This window comes from Gekko japonicus, unplaced genomic scaffold (assembly GCF_001447785.1).
Source record: "Gekko japonicus isolate JY-2015 unplaced genomic scaffold, Gekko_japonicus_V1.1 scaffold325, whole genome shotgun sequence".
Classification (NCBI taxonomy): Eukaryota; Metazoa; Chordata; class Lepidosauria; order Squamata; family Gekkonidae; genus Gekko; species Gekko japonicus.
Window position 1 is genome coordinate 111,787 of NW_015164674.1, and position 12,448 is coordinate 124,234.

The 12,448-nt window shown below is 39.8% G+C and overlaps 1 protein-coding gene across 1 annotated transcript in view; it reads left to right on the forward strand.

Annotated features, from left to right (window-relative positions):
• SGMS1 (sphingomyelin synthase 1) overlaps window positions 1-11,496 on the forward strand; it is a 19,008-nt gene extending 7,512 nt beyond the window's left edge. The window contains exons 2-5 of the mRNA XM_015409258.1: window positions 1,717-1,834; window positions 8,041-8,194; window positions 9,757-9,923; window positions 10,755-11,496. Of these exons, the coding sequence (XP_015264744.1) occupies window positions 1,717-1,834; window positions 8,041-8,194; window positions 9,757-9,923; window positions 10,755-10,934 (619 nt within the window). The 3' untranslated portion in view covers window positions 10,935-11,496. The remainder of the gene's footprint in view (window positions 1-1,716; window positions 1,835-8,040; window positions 8,195-9,756; window positions 9,924-10,754) is intronic.
• The last annotated feature ends 952 nt before the right edge of the window (window positions 11,497-12,448 follow it).

A 12,448-nucleotide genomic window follows, 5' to 3' on the forward strand; every position in this document is an offset into this window, starting at 1 on the left:
TGCCTGGTGTGATGTGGCCCACGGGGTCATGAAGAGTCGGACTCGACTGTGCGACTGAACAACAACAACAGCAAATGGGTATGTGTCAGGACTGGGGTCTGCAAAATAAAACAGAAAAAAATCCCACTGGGCATGAACAAACCTTTTCTCAAAGCAACTCTTTGCACCAGGGATTCACAACTGAAATCGTTGCATGGGACAATATTGTCAAGGTATGATATAACTAGACCCCACCCCTGACATCATCAGATCTTGCCCCCAAAATTTCTGTACTGGGAGTGTTGAGGATTCGGCATCACTTAGAACTCAGACAAGATTAAGATCACCGTCTTATTCTATAGATCAATTGCAAATTGCAGGTTCATGTATCTTCAGTTTGCCTTTGGGGCTATGCAGGGAAGGAAGAGGGAGTGTAAGCTTTCAGTCTCTGCTAGGTTTTGCTTTTTGAAGCTGACTGCCTTGGAGAAGTACTGTGTGAGCCAGTTAAAAAAAAAAAATGAAACCTAAGTGGAAGTTGAAGGGTTGAAACCTTTCTGTGCATGACCCTTAGGCAAACTGAGACTGGACAGCTGGTAATTTAGATTTTGTGGATGAAATAAGACGTGATAAGAACATAAGAGATGCCAATGTTGGATCAGGCCAAAGGCCCATCCAGTCCAACACTCTGTATCACACAGTGGCCAGAAATACCAGGTGCCACCAGGAGGTCCACCAGTGGGGCCAGGACATTAGAAGCCCTCCCACTGTTGACCCCCCAAGCACCAAGATGACAGAGCATCACTTGCCCCAGAGCCCCTATCTATACCTTATGGCTAATAGCCACTGATGGACCTCTGCTCCATATGCTTATCTAATTCCCTTTTGAAGCCGTCCATGCTTGTAGCCGCCACCACCTCCTGTGGCAGTGAATTCCAAGTTTTAATCACTCTTTGGGTGAAGAAGTACTTCCTTTTATCCGTTCTAACCCGACCGCTCAGTGATTTCATGGAGTGCCCATGAGTTCTTGTATTGTGAGAAAGGGAGAAAAGTACCTCTTTCTCTACCTGCTCTTTCCCATGCATAATCTTATAAACCTCAATCATGTCACCCCTCAGTCGTCATTTCGTGATCTTTGTCGTGATCTTTGTCTTGTCCCTGTTGGTGTCAGCCTGGTGAACCAATTTTAGTTGTTGTGAGGCAGAAACTGCAATCCATAAAACAAAATTATCCCTCATGTAGCATTTCATTTTCTTGTAGGAGTGAATGGTAGTAATAAAGTGCTTTGTTGTTGTTCAGTCGCACAGTTGAGTCCAACTCTTCATGACCCCATGGACCACATCACGCTAGGCCCTCCTGTCTTTTGTCATGCTCCGAAGTTTGCTTAATTTCATGTTCGTTGCATCGATAACACTGTCTAACCATCTTATCCTTTGCCATCCCCTTCTTCTTTGACCTTCAATCTTTCCCAGTGATTGCTCCCTTCTCATTTGGTGGCCAAAGTATTTGAGCTTCAGCTTCAGTATCTGGCCTTCCAGGGAACAGTTAGGGCATGGCAAAAGTAATAGCTTTCAGTGGGCATAAACTATTATTCGTGTTTAATGTTTTTATTATATAAATGAATATGGGATAATGTATTGTGCTATAGTACATAGATGCCAAGTAGACTAACATGTTTATTTTATACCAAGGTCTCAAGCATTTCAAGTGATGCACAGTTTTTCCTGTTTCCCCCCTCAGGTCTATTATTGGCAGAAGATTTTTTTGTATAGTTGGCACACTATACCTGTACCGGTGTATTACAATGTATGTAACTACACTTCCAGTACCTGGCATGCATTTCAACTGTTCTCCAAAGGTAATTTGTTTCCCCTTCCTATCATTAATTAGTTCCCCCCCTCTGTTTTCTGAATGGGTCTCAACCATTTGGAACAGTTTAGCTAATGTGACATGAACTGCTTGCCAAAGAAAATTGGCAGCATTTATTGCAAAGCTAATCCATATTGTCGTTCAGCCTTAAAAGTAGCTAATGACCAGGTCCTATAACAATTCCATCTTCTCTTGCTGACTTTGGGATTATCCTTTTGGTTTCCATTGGAGAGCCATTGTTTCATTATGACAGGAGACTCATTCTCATGTCCTCTCCAATCAGTTTGATTTATGATGAACAAGGTATAAGGACTGCTTAATAAAATCTATATGCTCCACCCCAGTTACCTTCCATTTAAGCCATACGTCCAGCTCTGATCCTGCAGTGTCTATACAAATTAACTGTGCAATTTGTTGTAAGATATGAGGGGTGCATGCACAAGAATTAGGAACGTGAATGGGAATCCTGCTCTATTTCATTCAGACTATAAATTCTACCAAGGTTAGAGTCCCATGCCATGTCGGTTTCCAAGATGAAAACAGAGTCTCCTCTTTTGGCGCAGTCTTCTAGAAAATACTGGAATCAACTTAGGGTGGTAACGTCAATGCCTTCCAGAAACTTTTTTTTGTTTTGTTTTGGAAGAGTATCATGGTATATCGTGTGGAAAGGTCCTTAAGGTTCTAGTAATATCAACAGGGTTCAGTTCCCTCTGTTGACGTACAACTTCAGTTTGCTGTCCAAGACCATTATAGCCACGTTTGTCCCATCCTGCCTATCAGCCCACTTCCTTAACACTGTTAAGCCTGTGGTCCGGAGTTTGGACTGGAAACTGTTGAAACAGCTAGTGTCATTCAAGAAGGTCCAGAGTAGGAAGGTATCACCATCTAACACTTTTTCCTGGAAAATAAAAGTGAAAGTTTGTCTGCTGATTGTCTGGATTGTTAAAGTTCTTTAGAGAGAGACTCTGATAACTACCATCTTCAGGGGGGGATTAGTATTTCTTCTCTTGGAGCACAACATTGGCAGTTGTTAGCAAAAACAAACAACAGACCCTGTCTTCTCTCTCAAACCAAGGATGTAAGCTTAGTAGTTCTGCAGGCAAGGGCAACAATGACTGGTGACTGGCATCTGAGCCAATAATTCTGTTCTAAGATGTTACTATGGCAATCTCGCCCTCTTCCCTCCCTCACACACAGGATTTTTCCTTTGTTTCTTCTTTCTTGCTGAGCATCCCCAAATCTATTTTCTTCTTATTTGTTGGTCTATGGCTGTCCCAATCTGTTACGTTATTATATATTTTGATGCTGGCCTAACCCAGGGACTTGGGGGAAGAGACAAAATCAGCATTCAAAACCATGCATAAATATAGTGTAATTGTCATTGTACCTTAGGCTTCCAGCTGTTGTTCTAGAAGTTGTTCTGTATCATATCCCCTCATCCTTGAGGATGCCTACAATGCCATCATAGCATTCAATTATGACTCAATAGTCACAAACTCAAAAAAAACATTCAATTATGACTCAATAGTCACAAACAATGACCCCATTGAAATGCATCCCACTGTGCCCCCACAGGAATAAGTTGATTATTGAAAATAATCACCACCACTGCTGTTTTCTGACAAACCAAGTTTTAAATGGGAAGCAGTTGTGAATGCTTTATTTACCTTGAATGTAGTGCTAGACAACTTCACAAAGTTAGCTATGGTAACACAGACAAACAACCATGCTGCTTACAGACTCCAGTTCATTATCTAGCTTTGCAGCTGTAAAGGAATTTGGTTTATAACTAGGGGTGGGCACAAACTGAACCACGAAGCAAAATTCATCATGAATTTTGCCCTGTTCATGGTTCACGAACAGAAGTTCATGACAAGTCTACTGTCATGAACTTCCACAAACTTTTAAAGCAGTTTGTGGATGGAGCAGAAAGCAGGGTTTAAAAGGGACTCCCTGTTTTTTTTTCTCACGAAAGTTGCGAAAACAACTGAGCAGTGGGAATGCACTCCCCGCCGCTCAGCTGTTTCAGACTGTCTTTTGAAGGCCCTTTAAAGTTTAGAGGTACTGCAGAAGACAGTCCGAAATAGCTGAGTGGCAGGGTGCAAGCTGCTCCCTACCATTCAGCTCTTTTTCCATCTTCCTGCAAACCCTGTTTAAAGGGACTGTAGTTCCTTTCAATGGGATTTGCAGGGCCACAAACTAGTTTGGTTTGCAAGCAAACCTCCTGGTTTGGTTCATGGTTTGATTTGTGGTTAGACCACGAACTGAACCGCATTTTCCTGATTCATGCCCATCCCTATTTATAATTTGACAGCAATATACATTGTAACTTCAGAAACCAAAATTAATCAAAATGCATCATGAAGTGTGTTCTCATGATGTAAAATGCTTACTGGATTGGTTCCTCGTTCTTAAAAGTTGGGAGTCACTGGTGCCAAATCTGGGCACACCAATTCTCTGATATTCTTAGTTAGGACTATCATACTTGACAAATGATTTAACTGTAAGTAGCATCTCCCCTTCCAAGTGCCTCACAACATTGAAGAAGATTCCCTTCCCCTTAGTTGGGTAGGAAGTGCCTGACTGATGGAAGCTACCTGGCAGATTGATTGAGAACCACTTGTCCCTTTCTCACTAATTTAGTACTTACAGCAACCAGTAGCATTGTGGAACTACTGAGGTCTGATGGGCCTTGCCCTTTTAACTACAGACATTGTTGCTATTTGTAATTATCAGCTTGCTTGGTTTTGTTGCTGCTCTCTGACTTGAAGATAGAAGAGATGGCAGGATTATAATGAAGAAGGCGTAAAAGTGCTATCTATACAATATATATAATATGTAAGAGTAATTGAAACAGTTCAAGTAAAGAAAAGATGAAATTTAATTGGTATTTAGATATGAGTGATTTATATAGCATTAAGAAATCTTTACAGTACTAATTTATTACTTTTGAATATAATATCAGTGTTAAGTTAGATAACACAAAAATTGAATTGGAATATACCTTAAATGGAAAAGAAATTGGATAATTTAGAATAAGTTAAATCAGCATTGTCCCAGGACACTTTTGTACTAGAGTCAATACAAAATGTGGTAATGCATCAAGTGGCACAAGATGAAAATTAGAGCCATTTGCAATTGTGGAGGTGAAAAGTGCCGTCAAAGCTGACTTGGGGCAACCCTGTGGGGTTTTCAAGGCAAGAGACAGTCAGAGGTGGTTTGCCATTTTCTGCCATCATGTCACAACCCTGGTATTCTTTGGAGGTCTCCCATCCAAATACTAGCCAGGGCCAACCCTGCTTCGCTTCTGAAATCTGACGAGATCAGACTAGCATTACTGGAGGATAAAATAGGATTTTTAGAGAGTAAAAGCAGGCAACATAAGTTGAAAATAAGAGGTTTGAAGGAGGGTGTGGAAGGTGATAATCTGATAATAGTCTTAGAAGAGCTTTGTGCTTCTACCTTAGGATCAGATTTAAGCAAATGAACAATTAAGACTATGTCTTGGATTGGAAGAATCAATGCTTTAAAAATGATGGTGTTGCCTAGGATTCTATTTTTGTTTGAGAACATTTCCTTTGGTATTTCTGAGCAAAAGTTAGTTCACTGGCACAGGGAATTTTCAATATTTATTTGGCTACATAAGAAGCCTAGGGTGTCATCTGAAATACTTCAGAGACCTAAGAATGCTGGGAGCTTATCATATCCAAATTTAGCTCTCCATTATATCCCTATAGAGAGCAAAGATATGTAAAAGTACTAGATACATGCTAAATCAGAGAGCCAGTTTGGTGTAGCGGTTAAGAGCTTGGACTCTAATCTGGAAAAGCTGGGTTTGATTCCCCACTCCTTGGCATGCAGCTGCTGGGTGACCTTGGACAAGTTGCAGTTCTCTCAGAGCTGTTCTCTCAAGTGTAAGCTGCTCTGAGACTCTGAGTGAAGGGCAGGTATAAATCCAGTTTCTTCTCCTCTCCTTCTTGGTATGCTGTAGAACAGGATTCTTTTAAGGTATTGTCCTATGTACCATGGTATCCATATAAGAATGAAATAATAAAAAAGATTGCATCTCTTATGGTAACCCCTTTATTGAAGAGTTTGTAAAGATATGGTGTAAATTAAGATCTAAGTTAAGTACCCAGATATCTCTTCTCCAATCCTTTATATATAATAAATAATTTAAGATAATGAAACCGTGGAGACAGTGGATAAACAGGAGCTGCATTAGGTTTATAGATACCATAATGGATGGATGCTGTCTTTCCCTTTCTGAGTTGGTTGATAAAGTAGTCTCCAAATGGTTTCAATATTTCCAATTAAGAGAGTCGATTAATTCCAATAAAGATAAAAATCTGTTAGGTACTGAACTTACCACTTTTGAGAGTCTGATTTGTAAAAGGTCAAGCACATTTCGGCAGTTCATGCAGTTTTGGTGTTCTGTATACAGGTCATAGGTGAAGAGGTGGGGGTGTGGACTCTAATCTGGGAGAACCGGGTTTGATTCCCCACTCCTGCACTTGCACCTGCTGATGTGACCTTGGGTCAGTCACAAGCTCTGGCACAGCTGTCCTTGAAAAAGAGCAGTTTCTGTCAGAGTTCTCTCAGCCCCACCCACCTCACAGGGTGTCTGTTATGGGGAGGGAAAGGGGAAGGAGTTTGTAAGCCGCTCTGAGACTCCAAGTGAAGGGCGGGGTATAAATCCAATCTCTTACCTTCTCTTCTTCTTATTAAATTTACAGATTTTGCAAAGATGAGCTGGTTAGCTAATACCTTAGAATACAAAATAACATTCAAGATGATCTTAATAGGATGAAAAGTTGTCTGGAACTAATGAAATGAAATTCAACAGACACAAATGCACAGTTCTGCATTTAGGCAAAAAAATGTGCAAGTATGCCTGACTTGGCAGTGGTGTACATGAAAAGGATCTCAAGATTTCAGTTGATCTCAAGTGAAGCATGAGTTAGTAGCATGATACAACAGCAAAAAAGAGCAGTTTTAGGGTCCAAGTCACCAGTTGTGCTGCAGTTTATGAAGTGAGGGGGTTCAGAAGAGAATAATGATGATGGTCAAGGTCTGAAAGACCAGTCCTGTGTGAGAAAAAGTGGGAGGAACTATTCATGTTCAACCTGGAGAAGGGATATAATAGTATACTTCAGAGACCTGGGGAGTTGTCACATAGACTGTCTGCTGCTCCAGAAAGCAAGACTAGATCTTGTGGGTTTAAGTTACAGAAGGGTTCAGCTGAACATGAGGGGAAATGTCCTAATAATAAGATCAATTTGACAGTAGAACCAGTTACCTGGGAGGTGGCTTTCCTTCCCAGGAGATTCCCAAGCAGAGGTGGGGCAGCCGTCTGTCAGTAACACTCTAGTTTAGGATTTTCGAGCAAGGGGTTGGACTAGATGGCCCAAAAGTCCCCTTCCTAGTCAGTGATTCTGGTGTCTCATTGATTTCACTGGAAGAGAATTAAACATGCATTTCATGTGCAAAGGAACTGGCAGTCAGAAGTGCATAATGCTGGTTAACCATACCCCAACTGAATGGTATTCAGGAAGAGCATTACATTTCCAGACATTTCCTGTTTATCCTGTATAAAGAGGATGCCAATTGTTGGCGTTTTTTTTTAACCATTCTGACTATCTGGCCAATGATAAGAAATAATAATAAATGGTTAGGGAAGTAAGTGACTTGTTCAGCAATATAATTTTCTAATATTCCCATTGATGGTGAAAGAATAAAATGGTATTTTCTCCAGTTCATAGCAAATGTAAAGAAATTGTATGGTAGAGATTTACTTGAGGGCTACTGTTTTGAAATAGAAAATTTCATTTATTTAGTAACTGACCATTATGATGCACCCAGTTGTATGGAAGGGCCATCAAGTAGTAACTGATTTATGGCATCCTCAACACGGGGCTTTCAAGGCAAGTGAGAAGCAGAGGTGGTTTGCCATTGCCTTCCTCTGCAGAGTCTTCCTTGGTGGTTTCCCATCCAAGTACTGACCCTGCGTAGAGATCTGATGAGATGAGACCCTACCATGCTGCCTTCTCTCCCTTAAGACTAGAAAGTTGTTCCTTTATAATACCATGCACTGAATATAAACTCATTTTCTGTTACAGTTCTAATCAAAGCGCATCTTACTACAAAATTACAAACGCTGAATTATTTTTTCTTCTTCTTGTAATGTTCTGTTAGCTCCTTGGAGACTGGGAATCGCACATGAGGAGAATAATGAAGTTGCTTGCTGGAGGAGGGCTTTCTATCACAGGGGCCCATGATATGTGTGGCGACTACCTGTACAGCGGTCACACGGTTATGTTAACCTTGACGTATTTATTTATCAAAGAGTGTAAGTTTATGATCTTTTTCAAGACCAGGCTAGAAATTTATGTTAGCCAATTTAATCTGAGTACCTTAGGATATAAGTATCCCAACAAGGAAAGGTAACGCAGAACCTCTTGCCAAGTGTGTCAATCTTTGATTGAAATGTTATAAGAATAATAAAAGGAATATAATGGGTCTGGATCCTAACCGTGTTTTCAGTGGGCAGAAGGCCTTTCTGCCAGTGGAAGAGGATCAGAAATTTTGTTTCCATGAGTTCAGAACCCCTTGCAGAAAAACAGGATCCGAGCCAGTATATATTAATCTCCTCTCCAGTTTCCATATGTTCTATTCCTCATCCTGTTCATTTCATTATCTAATAGAGTTAAATGGCTTACTTGGCAGGCCCATAGCTACGGTGGGACATTTCGGGGCTCTGCCCCCTCAAACCTGAGGCATACCCACTACAGCTGATGCCCCTCTCCCCTCCTCCCCCTCTCTCCCCTCCTGTGACATTGAAAGGGTCCTCCAGCTGATTGGCGGGAGCACGTGGCCCACCAATCAGCTGGAGGGCCCTTTAAATCTTGCAGGAGGTGAGGAAGAGGGGCAGCTGCTGGCCGCACACCTTCCAAGCAGCAATTCTAGCATGGGCAGCCTCTGCTAGAAAAACAGCATTTAAAGTATTCCCTTTAAATGTTGTTTTTCTAGTAAGGGCTGCCCACGCCTGATCTCCAAGCGGCAAAATCACCCTCCCTCCTCACCCTCCCCTGCTCCCCCACAAAATTTTCCCATACCCCACCAACCCAAAATTTCTGGCTGTGGGTCTGTTACTTGGTGGGATTGAGCTTTGATATTTTAAAATACAATCTCTTTGCAAAATATTTGCTGGAAATGAGTTTGACCATCAGGTCAAAGAATGAGTTCAAATGTTAATATAATTAAAGTGACTTGGTCAATCACTTCTGCATCCCAAGAGTCATATGAAAACTAATATAATATGAGAAGAACTGAGATTGGAAGACTATTAGAGGAAGAAGACTGACACTCAGCCTTGGCCTTTGGTTCTGTTTGCCATGTTGGTCTCTTAATGAGCTACTTTGTTTCACATTGGCAGGCTGTGAACTCTTAAACTGTGTTGATTGATGACATTGATAAATTGAGTTTTGCATCACAAGTAAACATTAGTAAATCATTGGGAAGTGCTGTTCAGAGTGGTGGAAGCAGCTTTGTAAATATCATTGGATATGGCAGGATGTCTGAAGAATGGCCTGACTTCAAATCCAGAAATTTAGTTTTGTCTTTGATCTGAAAAGCTAATTTTAAATGCTTTTATTTAACAATGCTGAACTTCCTTGTTAAAATGCCAGTTGTGCGTTAACGTCACGTTAGTTTGGTTCACTATTTCATTTAAAGGTGAGCTGTTTCAGATTAAATGTTGTAACAGCAGTAGCAAATATATAATTTTTAAAGGGCATGATGCAGAATTCTCGTGGGTGTCCCATTTGCAGGTTTTTCAAATTGTGATAATTGGTCAACCTTATTCTTGCGGAGGAGTGAACCAGACTTAAAGAATTTTTTCCTTGGTTTCAGATTCACCTCGGCGACTCTGGTGGTATCACTGGATTTGCTGGATTCTCAGCATAGTTGGGATGTTCTGTATTCTCTTGGCTCATGACCACTACACTGTGGATGTGGTGGTGGCTTACTACATCACTACAAGACTTTTCTGGTGGTATCACACAATGGCCAATCAACAAGTGAGTTTTCATATTCCCTTCTATACTCATCGCTGGGTTAATGGTACTGGCTTAGGCTGATCCATTCCTGTATGCTGTGATCAGTAATGTGGGATGGAAAAGTTTCTGATGCTGCATTTTTCCATGGAAAGATTTTTTGCCCCACATTTGTAAACATAATCTCTATTTATCTAGTGGTCAGGGCTGTTGTGCTGCAAATCAATCATGGTAAATGGGTTGGATGAATGAAACGTTTACTTCCTGTGGCAGCAACTTGGCATTCCAGTAGCGTATGCTACATATACTCAGTATGTTTGTTTTTTTAAAAAAAATTTTTTAATCCTAATTGTGTTTAGGGAGAGGGAATTGATTCTCTTTTGTTAGTTTTATGTGACTACTAAAGTAATCAAATTTTCTTAAACACTAAGTTAGAACTTCTTTCTATGGGATGCTAACCTGGAAAGAAGATGAGAGAATCCATTGTGCATTTTTCTCCGACGCATCTGGTTTATCATTGGGGGAAGTAGGACCTTTGTGGAAAGATACATGAATAGTATTTACCTTAGGGTCACATGCATTGTCTGTATGCAGGTTCCCTCTTCTTCTCATAAGATGCTGGAATCCATGGCTGGATCCATGGCTGTGCATCTTTTCTCATTCAATAAGAAAAAAATGGTACATGGTAAATGTTTACAGAGGTGACTGCTTGGGATCATTACTTTAATTGCAATTTCTTAATTTTTGCCCTGCTGAAATGCAAGCCATCTGCCTTAAACAAAAAGTTATTATAGGACAATTAAATGTGTGACTATTTTTTTTTCCTTTTGACTTTTTAAAAATCCTTCTTTGCAGGTGCTAAAAGAAGCTTCCCAGACAAACCTTCTTGCACAGGTGTGGTGGTACAGGCCCTTCCAGTACTTTGAAAAGAATGTTCGAGGCATTGTACCCCGTTCCTATCATTGGCCATTTCCTTGGCCAGCACTACATGTGGGTAGACAACTGAAGTACAGCAGATTGGTGAATGGCACATAACAGCTACACCATGGGAAATGGCAAGAGAACTGTCCCAAAGTGCTAAGAACTCCCCGAGAGAAGATGCCATACAAATTGAACTGCTCCCTCTCCTTTAACCTTTTAATAAATTACCCTGACTTTAATCTATTCTCTTACCTGGTAAGCACTGTGATCTTTTTTTCTCTCCAAAGGATCTGCGATGGACAACAATAAAAGAAATGGTAACTTCTCATGCACTGTACACATTTATTGTTAATAGATTTTGGATTTGCATTGCTCATCACCATGTTTCTTTGTATATGATGCAGCAGCATAAACTAAAAAGAGAGGCTTTTATATCATAAGTTCTGGTCTTTCCAGTCTCATCTGGGAATAAAGCGTATTATTTTCTTGGGAAAACATAATTTTCATATCTCTTGCCCCAAAGATTGGGCTGTAAGCCATTTTCTAGCTAATGTCTATATGAAGGTTTCAATACCTGACTGGGATAATAATACAGGAATCTTTCTACCTGTTTCGCTGAAGTTACAAATGATAGACACAGAAAGGTTTGGTAAACTTTGATTTTGTAAATCTGCAGTGACAGTGTCAAAAAGTGCAAAAAAATTATTCTGTTGTAAAGTGATTTTCTAAGTATTTCCTAACTTTATTTTTCAAAATGATATGCGTAAAAATAAAATCTAAAAAGATTTTTACATGTCAGAGAAAAGAGTTAAAATAAAAAAATGCTTCTTGGGAGAGAGATTTGTCTGTTTCTAGTGCCTTTCTTGTCTTGATTGTATGGTCAGTAGGCAGTCTTCAGAAGTTTTTATTTAAAATAAACTATTCCATGAATCCAAGGTTATATATGTATTGTACACATTACTACATTTTGATTTTATATCTAAATTGACCTGGAAATCTGCTTGCAATGTTGAAGTGACTGAGTCTGAAGGGAAAACCAAATATGATCTTCACACATTTTTGGCAGGTTGGAGCGAAATGTGCTTTTAAAGTTATTTTATTGTCTACTCCATACATGGATTTTAACTATAGCAAGAACACAGCCATGAATTTCTTCTTACAAGGTTTCTATTTTTCCCTCCAGACGATCAGCAAATCAGAAATCAAAAAGTATAAACAATGTCTCATCCCTGAATGAAAATATTATTGGGGGAAAAAAAAGATTTATTGAAAACAGAATTGTGCAGAAACTGCATGTAACTCTAAAAATTTCAGTCCTGCCATACATATTGTGTTTGGGGGGGGAAGTATTCTATACTTGCCAATGTGCAGAACAAAATAGTTTTTTAAGAATGAAGAAGCATATATATATCTATATATATATAAATATATATATATATCCATTCTGTATTTTACGTGAAGCAGAGTTATCTTCTGTAGGGTTTTTTGTGTGTTCCAAACAAGGTGAAATTTGTATTGTAAAACAATAATGGTGAAGGAAAATAAAAACAGCTTTTAAACAATTCTTCTTGTAAGCCTTGTTTGTGTGGGATGGTTTTCCCTTGTTTTGCAACTGGTTATAACTTTTT